The sequence below is a fragment of the Urocampus carinirostris genome, chromosome 2, assembly GCF_059441175.1.
Source record: "Urocampus carinirostris isolate Australia breed hairy pipefish chromosome 2, RoL_Ucar_1.0, whole genome shotgun sequence".
In the NCBI taxonomy this organism is placed as follows: domain Eukaryota; kingdom Metazoa; phylum Chordata; class Actinopteri; order Syngnathiformes; family Syngnathidae; genus Urocampus; species Urocampus carinirostris.
The window spans coordinates 10,108,684-10,127,725 of record NC_142350.1 but is presented as its reverse complement, the minus strand read 5'-3'; the positions used below and the strand labels follow the sequence as shown (position 1 = coordinate 10,127,725).

General features: G+C 37.9%; 1 protein-coding gene across 1 annotated transcript in view; it reads right to left on the bottom strand.

The window, feature by feature from the left end:
- Nucleotides 1-19,042, bottom strand: part of angpt1 (angiopoietin 1) — a 76,453-nt gene that overhangs the window by 14,165 nt on the left and 43,246 nt on the right. Inside the window, exons 5-7 of the mRNA XM_088328853.1 lie at nucleotides 16,420-16,535; nucleotides 6,274-6,375; nucleotides 1,268-1,434 (exon numbers count right to left, since the gene is read on the bottom strand). Of these exons, the coding sequence (XP_088184979.1) occupies nucleotides 1,268-1,434; nucleotides 6,274-6,375; nucleotides 16,420-16,535 (385 nt within the window). The remainder of the gene's footprint in view (nucleotides 1-1,267; nucleotides 1,435-6,273; nucleotides 6,376-16,419; nucleotides 16,536-19,042) is intronic.

Genomic DNA, 19,042 nt, shown 5'->3' with positions numbered 1-19,042 from the left:
TCCTTAGATTTTTGTTTTTAGTCCTTCAATTCAAATTTCCTGTCTCTTGCCAATCCATTTGTAACATAGGATTTGGGGTTGCCATGGATAGACAGCTACACAATGATGCTAGCCAGTCCGTTTTTGTTAAAGAGTGAAAATATTTTGGTTTTAGAATATAACTATGAGACAAAAGTTTTAGAACACATTTCTAGCCGTTGACATGTGGATTTTGGTTATGGCGGGTGATTACATTTCTGGCCAGCCAGTAATGTTGACTGCAGTATAAAATGAATCATACAAAAAAAAAAAGAAAAAAAAGAAAATCACTATTTTACCAGGTGATGGCAGTAGCCCTTTGGTCACCTTTGGGCGAAAAAAGGAAAGTTGACTGTGAGTGCTGCCGCTTCCAGGAGTATTTTTTTTTACCGAATACCTAAACAACTGCGTCTGCCTAATTTGCTAAGAGACTGTAGCTTTTTTCAAAGAATATGATATTGAGAGGCACTGCCAGACAAAACATGCTGACTACAAAAATTAACTGGAAACGAACACTGTGAAAAGATGCAGCAGCTGTTTTAACGCCACAGCAGCGCTTTTTCACAAGACTCATGAGTCAAATGAAAATGCTACAAAGGCAAGCTATGAGGTTGTGACACTGATCGCCAAGCACTGCAAACATTTCACAAAGGGTGAATTCATTAAAGACTGTCCAAAGAATACCAGGTTGAATAGTCTGCCTTCACACATTTTCAGTTTACCAAATCTGGCCCGCTTTCTGAAAAACTTGGTCGCCCCTCCTTTGAGCTAGCTAAACAAAAAAAAAAATGGGTATTTAGTCAATTCTTAGGTTTGCGTATACTTCCAGAAAGTGGGTTATTTTGTAGACAAATCGTCACAAGATGCAATTTTGGACGTAAAAGTATTCATTATTTTCTATATCAACACATCTTTTGGATAATAAATACTTTTTTTGCTTTACCGGTTGGCTAAGAAAATGTTTCTTCCACCAAAAAGTAAACTGCTCTTGTGCGGCCACAATCCAATATTCCCGATAGTTTATTGTTGAGAGCGGGGACCAGCAGAGTGCACTTTTGTCTGGCTAGATGGCTCTTTTTTTCTTGTCACTGTATCTCCTCCTAAAAGGAACTGCAGTCGTGCAGCCGCAATACATTATCCCCAATCCTACTTTTCTCTATTTTACAGATATTGACATATCACGGGGGATGTTTTGGTCCCTGTCAACCTCAATAAAAGAGGGATCCCAGTGCTGAAATTCACCCATTACCTGTAGTTCTGTTTTTCACTGCCGATTTGAAAGCGGTCGTAGAGCGAGAAAGCTTGGTGTCCTTCCCAATCCGTCAGTTCGACACGGAGAACATACTGCCTTTGGCTGGTCAACTGGTACACGTATTCGTTGCCCAACCAGTGCTCTGCAGAAGTGCTTCCAAAACCCTGAGAAAAAGGACAAATGGAGTGTTGGTATAGGAAATAATGTGTAGAAATATTCATTATTAAAATAATCTAATTAATATGGATGTTCCGTAGTGTATCTTTTTTCCCAAAGTGTTTTTATGTACGTAAAAACATATTTCCAAGTATGTTCAAATGTACAGGCATAAATGGCCAAACGTAAAGAAATTCCTAGAAACATATATGAAAATGGTATATATATTTTTGTTTATGTACCCGAAAGATTTAAACTTTAGTAAACACTTTAAATAAGGATGGAAGACATCAATGGATTTTGAATTTGCAATGAGGACAGGCAAGATCCCAAACCTCAGATAGAAAATTCCAACCTGTTCTTAAAGCCCTCCTCTGAGTCGATTCCTTTTATTAAATCTTGTGTAGCAGATCCACAGCTTCAACTCTTTACAAAAGCAGATCCACTCTAACAGCAACATGATTGGCCGATAGTGAAAATGATTCAACAGTCAAAACAACAAACAACAGTGCACAATCGTGGTCAAAATATCAGATTAGCATCCTATGAAATCACCTTTGCAGGTGTCTAATATTAACAACAGAATAAACTGACAGTACTGATCAATTTGGCCGTAGGGGCTAATTTATACAGTAGATGCTGCTACTTTTTAGACCCGTACATTGAAACACATGTTAGTTTTTCTATATATTTGCTTATAGAGAAAAAAAGTATAAAGTTTTATTCCATCCTTATTGACTCCCTTACACTTAAGTCCTAACTGTTTAACTCGCGCTTCCTTAATATGTATCCCGAATACTGTTTACGCAGCCTACTTGAAACACTCGAACAAAACAATTGCAAAGTACTTTTGAATGAGTTGTGGCTGCTGCTTGAGGGCAAAACGCCTCCGACATCTGTAACTAAAAGCAATCCATAGGATGACATTAGCGCTTTTAGGAAAGTGACCCAATCGGAAAAGGGTTGGGTGATGTTTTTGGTGCGGAAAAAAAAGTCTGCGTTTGTGCTTAGCATTTGTGGTGATGAAGAAGAGGAAGGGGAGGGAAAGTAAATATGGTGCATTCTTGGGGGCTTAGGCATGTCCTACAGTGGGTGGAAGAGCAAGTGAGTGGGCCTCTTTTTATAGCGTCTTTTTTTTCTATTTCACTCTGTATCATATAATATCAACTGGGTTGTAGTCCAATACCAGTCTGGAAAAGCAAATTATCTAGCATGTATATAACATATAAGAAAACCAAAATCACACCTACAACATCCATTAAAAAAAATCCACTAGATAAACCATCCAAAATTACCTTCTGAAGGGCATTTAAAAAGCATGTATAAAGAATCCTTTATCACCCTTAAAACCATGCATATAATGTGAAACAAGATCCGCTGTAAAACATGTATATAACATATCACAAAAAGAAAATTATCTTTAAAAAAATGTATATAACGTTTAGCAATTCCAAAATCGCCCTGCTGTATAACAAATCCGAAACTCTCTGAAAAACCTAGATCTAACATATAATAAATGCAAAATCACAATTAAATTACGTATACAACATATGAAATATGACCTTCAAGAAATGAAATGAAAAAAGATAATAATATCAGAAGGATCATGGTCCAGCACCAGCCTGGGAAGAACTAATAAAATACATAAATAATGTGTAATCAAACCAAAATTGCCCTTAAAACAAGTATATGATGCATAACCTAACCACGAAACCTAAAAAAAAGGTCAATAACGTAACAAATAGGAAAATCATCCTTAAAATACGTAGAAAATGTACAGCTAATTGAAAGTCACCCTTAAAACACAAAAAAGAAATAATAAAAAATCCTAAATTTCCCCTTAAAGAACGTAGTTAACGTATAACCAATCCACAAACCCTTAAAAACACGTAAAATGACCCTCGACAGAAGAATATAAAACATAAAAAATCCCAAATCACCTTTATATAACTTACGATACAACATATCCAAAATAACTTAAATAAAGTGTAGAAAATTTATAACTGATTAAAAATCACTCCTATATGTGAAGATAATATGACGTATGAAAAATCAAAATTGGAACACATACTGTCGTGATTTGCCAATTGCCCTCACCTGTGCCCCAGCTGCCACTCGTTCCCTAATTAGTCCTCCTCCTATTTAAACACGTCATTCTCGTTCACTCCTAGTCAGTCCGTCTGTGAACCTCAGCGCATGCAAAGCAAGCACTTTTGACTCTGGCTCCCGTTTTGATCTCGACCCGTTTCCTGTATCGATCCCCGATCCAAGCTCCGTTCTCCTGTCCCGGCTACCAGTATCCTGATTCTGTTTCCTGTATCGATCCCCAATTCCCGATCCACGCTCCGTTCTCCTGTCCCAGCTACCCGTATCCTGCCCGATTCTGTTAACTATATCAATCCCTGGCAACCCGACTTGTTCCGAACTCCGATCACGCTTCGTTCGCGAGGGCTTCCCACTCCTCCTACCCAGGGAGCACGCGATTGCCATCTTTTTCCTCTCTCCCTGACTTGCTCGATCCCTTAATAAAGCATTGTGTGAAATCTTACGCATTTGGGTCCCTTGATTGTCCCGGTGGTGACACATACAGTATATCATCTCTAACCAACCCTTAAAAAACATATACAACACTTAACAAATCTAAAATTTTCCTTAAGACATCTATATAAAAAATCTTTGAAACACGTCTATAATGTTTAAAAATTTGCCTTGAAAGGCAATTACACACCGTGCAGTTTCCACCCCACTTTCACAGAAGAAGTAATAGATCCTTTGCGCTTTTTGAACTCATTCACGAGCCTATGAAGACCACCAAATGTAAAAGCTAATAAACTATAAAACGCAATTCTGTGTCCTCCAAACTGTCAGAGGAGAGTGTAATAAAAGTTTTCACAATGCGCCGTGAATGTCAGCGGAAGGTTGACGGGACCCCTCGTGTAATGTAATGCAGCCTTTGTGCACCTGTTCAGCGCTCTAAGCTTTCCTGGCAAGTCTCGGTGTAAAGGTCGCGTATGATGTACTGTTATCCCTCGTGCTCCGCGGTTCGGACTTTGCGGCCTCACTGCATCGCTTGTTGAAAAATAGGCCGCTTATTGCTGCAAACGGAGACCACTGAGAGCACTTTTATAGGGTATGGTGGCTCTTTTTTGCCTTTACTATAGTAGCCGCCTAAATGAATTACATTCACGCGGCCGCAATTCGTTATACAGCATCTCAAACTGCAGTGAAGGGGCAGCCGGAGCACATCAGCCTTGTAGCTTTATTTAGCTGTTCTGTTAACCAAATTGTTGTCTGCTCTTGTGTTGTCGCAATCCATTATCCCAATAGAAAATTGTTGCTGCATTTCCGCCTGAAATGAACTGCACTTCTGCAACCGCGTGGGGGATCGGCAGAAGGCACTTTAGTCAGAAGGCGTGCCGTTCTGGTCCACTGAAAATGAAGCATAAGGTTGTGGCCATGATCCATTATCCTTTGTTGACCATTGCTGTGAGTGGGAGCCAGCAGAGTGCATTTTGTTCCGCTTCCGGCTGCTGAAACATGCCATGGTGGCCTGCCTGAAAAGAACTTCAACATTTTCTGTTTATCCCCAGTCGACTATTGCCGAGAGCAGGGGGACTGCACAAGGCATTTCTGTCGGACACGGCGTTCTAAAAATGAACTGCACCCATGCGGTCGCTATTTATTATCCCAGATGGGACCAGCACTTTTGTTGGGCCTGGCGACTGTCGTTTTGCCCCAACTGTATTTCTGTCTAAACTAAACTGAACTCCTGTGGCTGCGACCCTTTATCCCCAATCCCATACTGTTGCAAGCAGGAACCAGCAGAAGGCACTTTTGTTGGGTGGGTTGTCTCTCTGGTCTGCCTAAAATGATATGCACGGTTAATGACGCAACCCATTATCCTTAGTCCACTATTGCTGAAAGCAGGGGCCAGGAGAGCGCATTTTCTTTCGTTTTGGCCCGCTGAAGAGTGCGATTATGGCCTGCCTAACACTAACTGCACTATTTTAGCCATGATCCGTTATCCCCTATCACGGTGGGTTCTTTAACATTAAAAAAAATATATACATATTAACCGCGATAAATGAGGCATTACTGTCTTTGTGCCTAAATTACTCTATTTTGCTTACTTTAAATACATACTGTTTGATATTGAACAGATGCATGGGAACATTTCCAGTTAAAAAAGAATTTAGTACATTAAATCAAATAATCAAGTCAATGAAATGTAAATCATGTCTATAACCAACATTTGCCAATGTAGCAAGAATTCTTTTGTTATTTTTTTAATGTCTTCTTTTTTTTTTTTTTAGAAATTTGAGCTTTCACTTATAACCTTTTAAAGCGTCATTGGGCTGACAAGTAAAGTATACACCAGTCAGGGGACTGAAAGGGGGAAATTAAACTAGAAACAGAGAGTAGATTATAAAGAAAAATACAAACATATAATCCATGTGATAATAAACTGACGGATAGCAGCGGGTATATACGGTAAAGTCCCTCGTTCCAATAATAATAATAATAATAAACGACGCCAAACTTTGTCATCCCAAATATGCGTGGATACCGACGACACTCAAGTGACATTCCCTGCATGTTTTTGTCATATTTACACACAATTGTTTCCTGTTTCAAATGGATAACATCTTGGCGGCTTTGGGACGCTCTAGACAATGTTTCTCACAAGAAAAAAAAACAGGGCTAAAGTTGATGAGGGATAACATCTGGCTGAAATTTTCAAAATGGATTTCGACATTTCGTGCTTGTAATATTGGTGGAAACCTGATTGTGCTCGTTTTTTTTTTGCATGTAACGACTGCCATTGTCGTTCTGTCGCATCGTCGCACCGTTTTATATTCCTTCCACGTCCTCTGGAAATCCACGCTGCCATCTTCTCGTCTTTGGATGACGGTCCATCCACCGCCAGCCGTTTCCATGTTGCAATAAACCTATAAATTAAAAAAACGATATTAGGGCAGTGAAACACCGATTGCACCTAGTGGGTTGCCATTTTTGGTACTTTTCTTTTCCTACGTAATGTTTTTCAACCTGAACATGTAATGCAACCTCAAGAGGCGAAAACAAGAACTCATAGGGGTTTTTGAAGGCATTCCTGCGGGTACATGAAATTTGTTGGGGTTGTTTTATTAAAGAACAAAGGATAAAATATGATAAAATGAGTAAAAACAACTTATTTCCAGTGTATCCACATTTAAATAATTTCAAGTCACTTATTAAATGATTACAGGACAATAACACGGAAAATGTATCTTATATTTTGATGGGTAAGCTCTAAAAGTTTAGCGTTTAGTGATCAATCCCCGGCAGCGCAGTGGTCAGCGCGTGTGCGGCACAGTTCTGAAGTCATGAGATCGGTACTTCCTGTGTTTGCATGTTCTCCCCGTGCTTGCACAGTCAGGTTAATTCGCCGGTACAAATTGTCCCTAGGTGTGAATGAGCGAGTGAGTTGTCGGTCTCTGTGTGCCCTGCGACTGGCTGGCAACCAGTTCAGGGTGTCCCCTGTCCACTGCCCGAAGATAGCTGGGATGGGTTCCAGCACCCCCGCAACCCCTACTGAGGATAAGCGGTGCAGATAATGGATGGATGGTCAATACCCTAAACTGGGTCAAAACTTAATTTGTTAAGAAATATTGTGAATTTTAATGAAAAATAACCTTTCAACGTGGTTATTATTGTTTCTTATACAAATAAAAAACAGGTATTTATTCCCAGCTAAAATGTTATATATCATTTGTCTTAAAAATAACCTCCTTAAAATTCAGCGCGTCAATTTTATTCTAATTAATCAAAATTAACGAAGACTAATTAAAATTGGATTATTCATTTTAAAGATCCCAGTTCCAATGAATTCGATTAAATATATCCAGGCAGTGGACGTACCTACTATGTTTTTTTTTCTTTTTAGTTTTTTCAGAATCAAGTTATTATGATTAATTCAAAAAGTATGAAAATAAATTCATCCAGGGTTCAACTAGGATTGCGAGGAAAAGGAATTCAAATAATAAAAAACAATAAGATTAATTAAAATGAATTAAAACTAAAACAGAAAATACTCAATATTCATCTTGATATACTTAAGGGTTTAGAGATTTAATTGAGTGTATTGGTTTATGTTTTCAGAATGCAATTAATATTTATCAATCAATTAATTTCGAATAATTTTAATAATATAGTGCATTAAATAAATTACAAATATTCAATGAAATCACATAATGGATGAATTAAAAAGAATAAATGCTAAATAAAATGATTTAAATTGCTCCAAAATAATAAAAAAATAATTAAAATTAGCTAAAATCAATTAAAATTCAAATCAAAAATTACTTTTATCGTGCATTCAGAATGCAGTTGATTATTAGTGATTAATTGTGAGTAATTCAAATGCATTAGTTATTTTTTTAATGAATTAAACTTGAAATATTATGATCAATTAACATTCATCAATGAATATTAATCTAAATTATTTAAAATCAACTAAAATGAATCAGTTATTGTTCAAATTAAATTAGAATTAGTTTAAATTTAATGTATATAAATAAAATTAATAAAAAACACATTCATGATTAAAAATATAAGTATGTGAATAAATAATTTTAATAAAAATAAAATAAAAATAAATAACAATCAGTGGTTAGCGCGTGTGCGGCACAGTTCATGTCTTGGGAACCTCCTGCGTGGGTTCAAATCCAGCTCCAGACTTCCTGTGCGGAGTTTGTATGTTCTCCCCGTGCTTGCGTGGGTTTCCTCCGGGCACTCCGGTTTCCTCCCACATTCCAAAAACATGCATTTTAGGTGAATTGGCCGGTCCAAATTGTCCCTAGGGGTGAATGAGCGAGTGAGTTGTCTGTCCCCGCGTGCCCTGCGATTGGCTGGCAACCAGTTCAGGGTGTCCCCTGCCCACTGCCCGATGATTGCTGGGATGGGCTCCAGCACCCCTGCGACCCTACTGAGGATAAGCGGTACGGCTGATGAGATGAGATGAGATGAGATATTGAAATTAAACTAAAAATGAATCATGCCGGGACTGGGCCGTAGGTCCTTTGGTACCGAAGCCACGCAGAAAGAAAAAAAGTTTGCCTTATTTTTTGCCTTTACCACATTTATTTGTGTATAACACACATTTTTTCTTTTAAAGAACTCAAACTTTGGGTGCGTGTAATATGCAATGTTTTGTGGTAGTATATTACTGAATTTGAGCAATAATTAATACGTCGATAAATATCGCTGACCACTTTTGCACAACATCGGATGCAATGGGAGTTAAACCCGAAACACAGCAGTGAAGGCGCCAAACTTTAACGAGACGAGTAGTTATGTAGATGACATTGGGAAAAGCTTTAGAACAGGGGTGTCCAAACTTTTTGCAAAGGGGGCCAGATTTGGTGTGTTAAAAATGTAGGGGGGCCAACCTTGGCGGACGTTCTTTACATACAACAGCAATTAATTTAAATACATTTCAGCGAGCCGTTCTGTGTTTCACATTTGCTTTTTTATTTTAATTTCAGCTATCTTAAGCATATGTTTTGGTTCATTTGAAACATGCATATCAAAATTCAATTGACATTGAAAATTGAAATTAAGTACTCACTTAACTTCACTTTAGTAATTGTATTCTTGGGTGCAAATTACATTTGAAACATAAAAAAAATCTCACCATGGCAGTTTAATATTTACAGAATTTTTAAACACAATAACAGAGAAATTGTCATATCAACAAGTGCAGGGCTCATTTAAAATATGACAGTAACTATAAATGTTGATTGGCACACCTCTCTCTCGCTCTCACTTGGCGACCCGGGGACAGGACGCGCGGTGGTGATGTGCGCACTAGCGGTGTTGCGCGCTTTGTGCGTACCTTACAGTCCAACCCTGCAGGCTTTCACTCCAGAATAATAAACAAACATAACCCCCCTAAATTAAAAATGATGACTTGTCCGCATTAGTGTGATGGGTGAAACTGAGATCTGGAGTGCAGGACAAAGGCCAGGTCTGGCTCAATGGCAGTACTATTGATGCGCGAGATGTCTTGTAAGTGAGAGTCTGATAGCCGTGTCCTCACATGGCTCTTATTTAAGTTCATAACCAAGAATGTCTTCTCACACAAATACGTCGACCCAAACAAGCTAGAGAAAAAAAGTCCTTTCCTCTGACTCCCAATTGTCTTTTGATGACACCCTCTCAATCCTGCGCGCCACAGTGTTACGTGCCGGGCAGACTTTGGCAAACTCTTGCTGCTTCTCAGGACAGATATTATTTACCATTGTCATCACACAGTCTTTGATAAATTCACCCTCCGTGAAAGGTTTGCAATGCTTTGCGATCAGCGCTGCTACCTCGTAACTAGCCTTTGTAGCATTTTCGTTTGACTCTCGGGCTTTTGTAAAATATTGCTGCTGTGACATTAAGCTTGCTTCAATATGTTTCAGTTTCTCGCTGCGTTCATTACCTGTGATCTTGTCATATGCGTCAGCATGTTTTGTTTGGTAATGTCGCTTCAAATTGAACTCTTTAAAACCGCCACGGTCTCTTACAAATGAGGCAGACACGGTTGTTACGTATTTCAGTGAAGAAATAATCCAATTTCCACCCATCCTTGAACCGTCGGCCCTCGCAGAAAACTTTTCTCATTTTGTTAATTGCCGCCATTTTAAAAAATTGGGGGGCCTCACATACTAATTTGCTGTTCCTATTTGAGCCGCTACATGGCAGCATTAGAACACGCAGGTAACAGCGCTGCTGCTCAATGTATTACCAGTACATAATTCTACACGTGGGCCAGGCCTTATTGATTTTATGACGGAGGCTGCGAGCCGGATGAAAATTGACCACGGGCCGCATTTGGCCCCCGGGCCGGACTTTGGACATCACTGCTTTAGAATAAATCTCATCATAACAGTATTTTTACTCATGGGACCGCATTGTTGTATACATGGGGCCACCTTTAAAATTGTTTATTGACAAAGTAAACTATGAATAACATGCCAAAATAAAGATTTCCATGTATTCATTTCAAAGTCTGATATCAGATAGAGCAGGAGCTTCCAACCTTTTTCAAAGTGAGAGCTACATTTTGTTAAAAATTCGGCACCCAATTTGATATGCATTTCTAAAAGAATAACTTGCCATGTTGTTACTATGTCGTAACTATGTTATTGCATGGTTAATTATTTGAAGTTGGGTTGATACACTCCGTCAACCATTATAAAGATTATTTTAAAAGAAAATAACAATGATGCAGCAATAGTAAGCTTTTTCAGAACAGGTCCGCGGGCGCCTCAGCTGTTCCTTGAAGGCACCCTGGTGCCCATGGGCACAACGTTGAAGACGCATGAGATAGATTAAAGATTTGTTTCCCTCTTCGTGCTTTTTTTGCGTTTATTTATTGGTTCTCTATTTCTAAAATTTCGCCTCTGATATCATGAGTAAAAATAGTGTGATGAAGAGATACTGCGAATTAATGCCTTTTCCTATGTCATCTACATCCCTTGTGGTCTAGTAAATGGTAAATGGACTGCATTCCTATACCGATTTAACCAGTCACTGAAGACCTCACAAACCGCTTTACTATGTACTTCACACTTACACATTCACACGCTCACACACCGAGAGCCATGTCGGCAATGCCAGACGCCTACATGCTTATAGGGGGCATTAGGAGTTCAGTGTTTTGCCCAAGGACACTTCGACATTTAACTCGGAGGAGCCTGAAATCGAACCTGTGATCTCTTGGTCCCAAGGCAATAAATGTTATTAATAGTGTAATTGTTATTATAGTTAGTATTATTACAGGGCTGCACGAATTTTGTCAGACATTAACTGGTCCGTGGTACAGAAAAGGTTCGGGACCACTGGGTTGGAGGTATTTGGCTGGAAAAAAATCCAGAAAAAAAGGCTGAAAACCACTGTCATAAATAATCAAATATTGGATGAGGTTATTCCAAAACAATGAGGGCTTGGTTCCTCGGGGTCACGTTTGGGAACTGGATTTTTCTCGGCCCCACTCAAAATTAATCAGCATCTCCTTATCCTCGGGCAACTCCCTGGAGGTGTCCCTCCTCAGAAAGTCCACATCAAAGCAGAAGTCCTGGATGGACGCATACCAGGAGACACCTGGGCCCTCGACGTGGCCCTTAACCTCGGCCCTCAGCGTGCGTAAGCTGATAACACGGGGCCGACCGTCTTTCGGCGGGGCTTCTCGTTGTTTGGAGTCGGAGACGCGGGGAATTTCGGGGCCGAAAGCAGCTGAACATACAGCCAGCCTGGCTGAGTCTAATTAAGGAAGCACCTCTGACATGGGACGCTCTCACATCCACCTCGCGCCGCTAGCAAAAACAGACGCTAGCCTCCTCGTGACTCCGTAACCCCACGACCAACTCGCTTCTTGCCGGATAAAAATAACTAAGTCAATAAATAAAAATAAATGAAGGAACTCGAAAACCGGGTTACTGACAAGGTTTTGGCAAGATAAGGGTACTGTACTAAAGTATACAATCTGAGTGCTAAGCAATGAGTAATGTTTTTATGACCAACAAAATTCCCGGTAATCAGTTTTTGATTTATAAAAAAAAAAAAAAATCGAATTCATTAAAGCCCCAAGTGTGAAATATTTGACCACTATATGGGACTGTGTTGTCTGGTCCTAGCGAAGGCCAGTGCCACAGAGCACAGAGTAAGGCTAAATGGCGGACAAACATGGTGGTGAACTAAGTGGGGATTCCACTGTGTAAAACAAATCCACATTTTTGACCTATTATTATTTCTAATTTTCATAAAAATTATAATTGGTATAATAGTTTGTGTGTTTTGGCCTAATGTTATTTTTACTGACCTCTAGGAGGCAAAAAAATTACACACAGTTCTTTTTTCTTTTTTTTTTCAACCATCTAAAAAAAAAAAAAGTGTAATTACATATTTTTGACACAAAAAATCAATTGACTTAAAAATATAAATTGTTCTTGCAAGGGTTGTTACTTCTTCTATATGATACAAATAATTTTTATTCATTGATTTATATTATTTTTATTTTAAATATTCATAATATCTCAAATATTTGTACTTTTTCAAAATAGATTTGAGACATTTGAAGAATGATTTTTAAAAATTTTTTTTTAGTGAATCCCATTTTAAATAATAATGATTTATTATATACATCTAATCATAATAACAAAAATAGTATAATTAATTATAGTATTTATTTATATCATTTAAATTTAAAATATTAAAACATGTTTCTTAAGAATGAGTTTTTTAGAAATATCTTGGTAAAACACATTTTTATTTATTTTATATAATCATTGTACATTTTAAAAGTTACATTTAAAATATTTATTATTATTTTGAATATTTTTGTCATTATAAAATATCAAAAATGTGTACTATTTACTTTCAAATACTTAAATTATAAATATTTTCATTATTTCAAAGTAGATTTCAAGAATTTTAGGATTGATTGGTTAACATGGTTGTATTTAATATAATAATTATTAGTATTTTGAATTTTTATCTTTCAAATGTTTTAAAATATTTAACATATTTTTCTTATTTCAAGACATGTTTTAAGAATTAGATTAATACTTTTTCAAGCATTTATTGTAGAAGGTACTTGAAAGAAATTTTAAAATAAGACAATTTATTTGACTACCTTTGTAAGAAATATAATGTATAAAACAGGTAGAACTATCTGCTAACAGAACAAAACATGTTTTTAAGTAGGATGGGATGCATACATATATAACAATTTTATTTACAATGGCTATATTTATATCCAGATTTCCAGATAGTTACGTAATTTAAATATTTATTAATAGCTAACTTAAATTTAAATGGTTTTAAAATAGTTAATTTAGAACCAAATTTTCCTACTGTAACTTTTATCTGATTAGGTTCTTTCTCAAGTAATTTATAGATATAAGACCCCAAAAAATGTATCTATTTCACAATTTTGATGATTATCAATAAAAAATATCCAATCTTACTAATATAACAAAAATGAAACGATAGTCATAAAAATACACCTTAACTAAGAAAAATATGAATATATAACTTGATATAAAAAAAGATAGGAATAATACAAAAAACATGATTTCCAGTGTCACATATTATTCTTTTTCACCACTAGAAACCACAAATTAATGATTTAAAATTCAATTAATTGAATGTAATATAAAATAATTTGCATTATTGCTCATGGATCCTTTTCAGCAAATAAATCCTGACTTTCTGATTTATGGCCTTTTTTTCCTTTATCATTATTTTTCAAAGATCACTCACGATTCCCTGACAGATCGGATCCTCTCACACCTAGTTCAAATTCTCCTTTTATCAAATGATCACCTCCATCCATCAACTGCTGGTGGAGGACTCACACCTCATCCCCAAACGAATTCCTTCAAAAGGATTCACAGCTTGGACTCATCATTCGCACTCGTCAGCTGCACATGTCCTACGGTGGCTCGTTTGGTCCAAAATAATGGAGAACAGTGTGATGCAAAAGTATTGCCCCCCAAGAACTTTTTGAAATATTGCCATATTTCAAACTCCAGACTTAAATAATAAAAAACAAAGAATCCACAACATGTGAGACACAATGTTGAAAAGAAACCAATTTTTTTTCAACTCCTTATATTGTGCTAAAAAATTGAAAACGAGGTGTTGCAAAAATGTTGCCCCTCTTTGGTTCCAGGCAGGGTGGAAATATTTTTTGGCATGGAGGGATGGGCGTCATCAGGCTGCACTTGCCTAAAACACACCACAGGAAATGAAGCCTCTACGGCTAAAGTGGTTAAGGGATCCACCTAGCACTCACCCACAAACTCCTTTTTTTGCAAAGTTTTTTTGGGTATGTCTCTATAAGTTTTTCACATCTTGAAACATAAATACTTGCCCGTTATGCCCCACAAAACAGCTCAGGCTCCTTAAAGTTTTATGGTGATCGTTTGTACACACCATTTTTCAGATCTTTCCACAAATGGTTTAATGGATGGAGGTCTGGACTTTGGTCCGGCCATCCTAACAGCTTCATATTGTTAATTTTCAACCATTCCGTTGTAAATTTTGCTTATGTTTAGAATTGTGTCCTGTTGGAAGGCGAACCTGAGCCCCATTCTCAGGTCTCTTGCCAACTCCAACAGATTTTCTGACCGCACTGCCCTGTATTTGGCTCCATCCATCTCCCAAACAACTCTAACGATCTTCCAAGTCCCTGATGAAGAAAGGCATTTCCAAAGCATGATGCTGCCACCACCAGGTTTGACATTGGGGATGGTGTTTAGGGTGATGTGCTGTGTTACTCTTTTCACCAAACATATCACTTTTCATTCAGCCCAAAAAGTTCAATTTTGGTTTCATCTGACCAGAGCACCTTGTTCCTCATGTTATTTGTGTCTCCCATGTGGCTTCTTGCAAATGCCAAATGGGCATTTTTATGGTATTCTTTCAGAAAGGGCTTTCTTCCTATCACTCTTCTATAAAGGGCAAATTCAAGCTATGTACAGCTAATAGTGATCTTATGCACAGATTGTCCCACCTCAGCTGTGTATGCACGCAGGTCATGTAATGTAATTATGGGCCTCTTCTCTGATTAGATTTATTCTTGTTCGAGCCAAAAATTTAGAAAGACTGCCAGGTCTTGGTAGGTTTGCAGGGGTTTATGCTCTTTCCATTATGATATTATTGCTCTCAAAGTGCTCTGGGAGATGTGTAAATGTTGTGAAAACTACTTGCATCACATTCCTGCTTTGAACCTTTCCAAAACTTCATCTTGAAACAGCCTGGTGTGTTCTTTGGTCTTCATAATGCTATGAGAATGCTTAGTAATGCTGTCTGTTCAGGTGTATTTAAAGTGAGACTTGGGCTAGGTTCACATTGCAAGGGAATTGGATTTTTTTGCAAGGATGCGATCTGTATCTGATTTGTGAAAGTATCCGCTTTTTTCACATCAGACCCAGGCCACTTTCTGATGTGGTCCTACATCTGATACATATCCGATCTATTGGAGTGCGACTTCTGTCTGAACGGTCGAGGTACATTCATGAGACCTGCAAGTCATTGATAGGTGGCAGATGTCACGATTCTGCCTTCAAACATACGGGAGGAAGCAGGAAAATAAACAACCACGGCGGACGAAAACACGGAGTGTCATTAAATCACACCTTCATGGAAGATGAACACTTGCTTATTTTGTCATTCACGGAACAGCCAACATCGTATCGCGGATTCACAACATGTCGCTCGAGTTCGTGCTTAAATCAAAAGTTTTCTCTATTGGCAGTCACCAATAACAACAACACGGACAACATTCAATAGGGAAAAGCAAAGTTTGGGATTTAATTATTATTAGGGGTCACAATAGATAGATAGATAGATAGATAGATAGATATATACTTTATTTATTAATGTTCCGCTGTTAACATCCACGAGTACTTCCGCAAACATGAGTGCATTGCCTGTGACGCCATGTCTCCTCCTGTGCGCCTGCGGACCAGTTGTGGCATTTAAATTGGAAGATTAAGTCGCATTAAGGTTGCATTTAGTTAGAAATGTCTAATCTCACAAAAACATTGAATTTCACTAAAAATCGGAATTGAGCATTAGCTCTGCAGTTTGAACCTAGCCTTAATGACACACCGGTACGCGCTGTTTGTCATTGTTAGTCATTTAAGTTGAGCATGGATCATTCAGAAGTCATCAGGAAACCTCTAGAGTCAGTTGGCTGAGCTAGGAGAACAGGGGGCTAATATTTTTGCAAAGCTAACTTTTTCAGTTTTTTCATTGTAAACATAATATAAAATGTTGAAATACTTTGTTTCCACTTCATGTTTATGTCTCGCATGTTGTTGATTCTTAGAAAATGTTTGTTTTAGTTTTTTTAGCTTTGAGTTTGAAGCCTCTGGGACAATACCTTCGCTAGGCACTGTATCTTTTCAAATAAAATAGCAGGATTGTAAAGATGGTGGTATTTTAGCCGGTTTTACCCTTTTATTCTCCTGGATATTAATCTGGATGTTGTAGACCCCGTTCTTGTGAAATCCGGCCTGGTAAAGATCAGCACAATCGCGGAACTTCTTCTCTTCATCCGGGACTTTTGGTACTGTGGGTGGAGAATTTAAACAAAGCATAAAAAAACATACAATTTAAGTTTTAAGGGGGAAAATAAAGACTTGAGATGTCAAGGGATTTCAGTTAAGTACCGTATCGTGAGCAATAATTTCAGAGAGCGATTTGTAGCCAGCGAACCTGTCTTGGCGTTGTTAGCAATTGTGATGTTATTGGTTGCTTTTCAAAAAAAATGATACGGTTCAATATGTTTCTTTTAAAAATAACTGTGCAACATCCAGGAGAATTGCTTCTAAATACGTCACATCAGAAAGTAACTTCGGGTCAGTACAATAAATCTCCAGCTAAAGTAATTAGAAACTAGAGAGCGAGAGCTTTTCAGATCTTCAAAACCGTCAGAAGTCATAATCACCAAGCTACATTACTCAGCTGGGCGTTTTGTAGTGCATTCTGGGATTCTGTTTCTATAGCATTCCAAAACAGGTCAGCAGGGACATGACTGATAAAAAAAAGAGAGAAAGATTTGGCCCGTACTGTACATAGGACAAATTGTGTCCCATTTTAGACTTTGTTTAATGTGTCATATAAAATAAAAACTACTTCAAGCAAACCGCCCTAATGCTACAGGGATTTTGTTTCTCGGGCACCCCAAAATAGATCTGAAAGGCAGGGGCAATAAAAAAAATAATGTATCTTGATTTTGCATGAAATTAACATCCTGGACATATTGTGTCCCATTTTCGGCTTTTTAAATGTATTGTTAGGAGTGACAAGATTGGATAGATTGAGAAATGAAATTGTGAGAGACAGAACTGGAGTAGTAGTGGAACTAAGCAAGCGTGTGGATAAGAGAGTACTCGGTTGGTTCGGACAAATGGAGAGGATGGATGAGGAGCAAATGTTGTAGAGGATCTACAGAGCAGAAGTATGGGAGGAGACCAAGAGGTAGGCCACGATTGATGTGGATGGTGTTAAAAGAGGTCTAAATATAGTGGAAGCAGAGCTCTTGTTGGTGATAGGAATGAGTAGAGAGGTGTTGTAAAAGGATAGTGGGATATTTAGACGCGTTCTAAGGGATGGGCAGGACACCTGTTTGATGCGGCAGGGGTAAACCAGTAAAAGCTGTCGGGCCCTGCTGTTGAACAGAAGAGTGTGTTGTGTCACCCATCTGGAGGGACGAAAGCATGACCAACTTGGGTGCCGAGGTGCTTAACTCGTTTGAGTGTTTGGGCATTTGGGTTGGTCATGGTCCAAAAATTTTTGTGCGTGTTTTTTGCTCCTTTTTCCCTTTTTATTTTCTTTGTTTTTGTATGCGTTTGTCTTGCTGTCGGTCACCCCTCTCGAGGCATATGACCAGAGTAGATAGATAGACGGATAAAAATATCAAATAGAAAGTAAACCGCTGTATTCTTATCCAAAAACAGGTCAGAAGGAAGAGGAATAATAATAATAAAAAAAAATATTGGCCCTGAACTTAACACATAGGACATCTTGTGTCCTATTTTGGGCTTTGTTTATGATTGTAAAATCTAATCGAAATCACCTAAAATAAGGCAGCCAATTGCTACAGGAATATACACATATTATATATATATATTATGTAAAAGGGTGTCGCTTCGCCTGGATCGTTAGCGTGCGGCCCCACGGTGCAGAGGTTCACGGTTCAAGTCCAGCTGCCGCAGCCTTTTTGTGTGGAGTTTGCATGTTCTCCCTTGTGTGGGTTTCTTCCGGGCAGACTGGTTTCCTCCCTCATTCCCAAAAACATGCATGTCAGGTTAATTGTCGGGTCCAAATTGTCCTTAGGTGTGATATAGCGAGTGAGTGGTCTGTCTCTGTGCCCTGCGACTGGCTGTCAACCAATTCAGGGCGTATATATATATATATATATATATATATATATATATATATATATATATGTGTGTGTGTGTGTGTGTGTGTGTGTGTGTGTGTGTGTGAAATGAATTTAAAATATATTAAATAAAGAAAATTAAAAATTATTAGAATGACCAGTAATTCCTACCTATGCCTATTGAGTTTGGATTTAATCCCTTGACTTTTGATGCCATTATGATATTTGGGATATTTTTTGAAGAAGAGAAGAGTAGAAGATAAGTAAGCAGAAGGCCTATAATATGATTTGTGTCCTGCCAATTTTTCCATATAAATTTTTTTTTATTAGATTCGTTTTCATCTCTTCCTTATTTGAGTATCTGCTAAGATCAAAATCAGAGGTCAACAATCTTATTAGCAGAAATACCGAAGATCAGCTCGCATATCTTCTCCCTGAGCAGCTGCATCCATCTCCATCTGCAGATAATTACAGCCATGCTATTTTGAAAGCAAGCACCAAGCTACGTACAAAATACTACAAGCTATAAATTTCAAGTTCCTGTTATAACAAGTGGTTTATATTTACTCTCCGGCCTTGTTACAGCGATGTGAATTCCTTTTCGTTTTCTTTTTTAACCTTCTTTATTCCGCGCCCTGTACTAATGGGTTCACGTCAGTTTTCACCCCGTGGTTTTTATTGTTATAATCGAA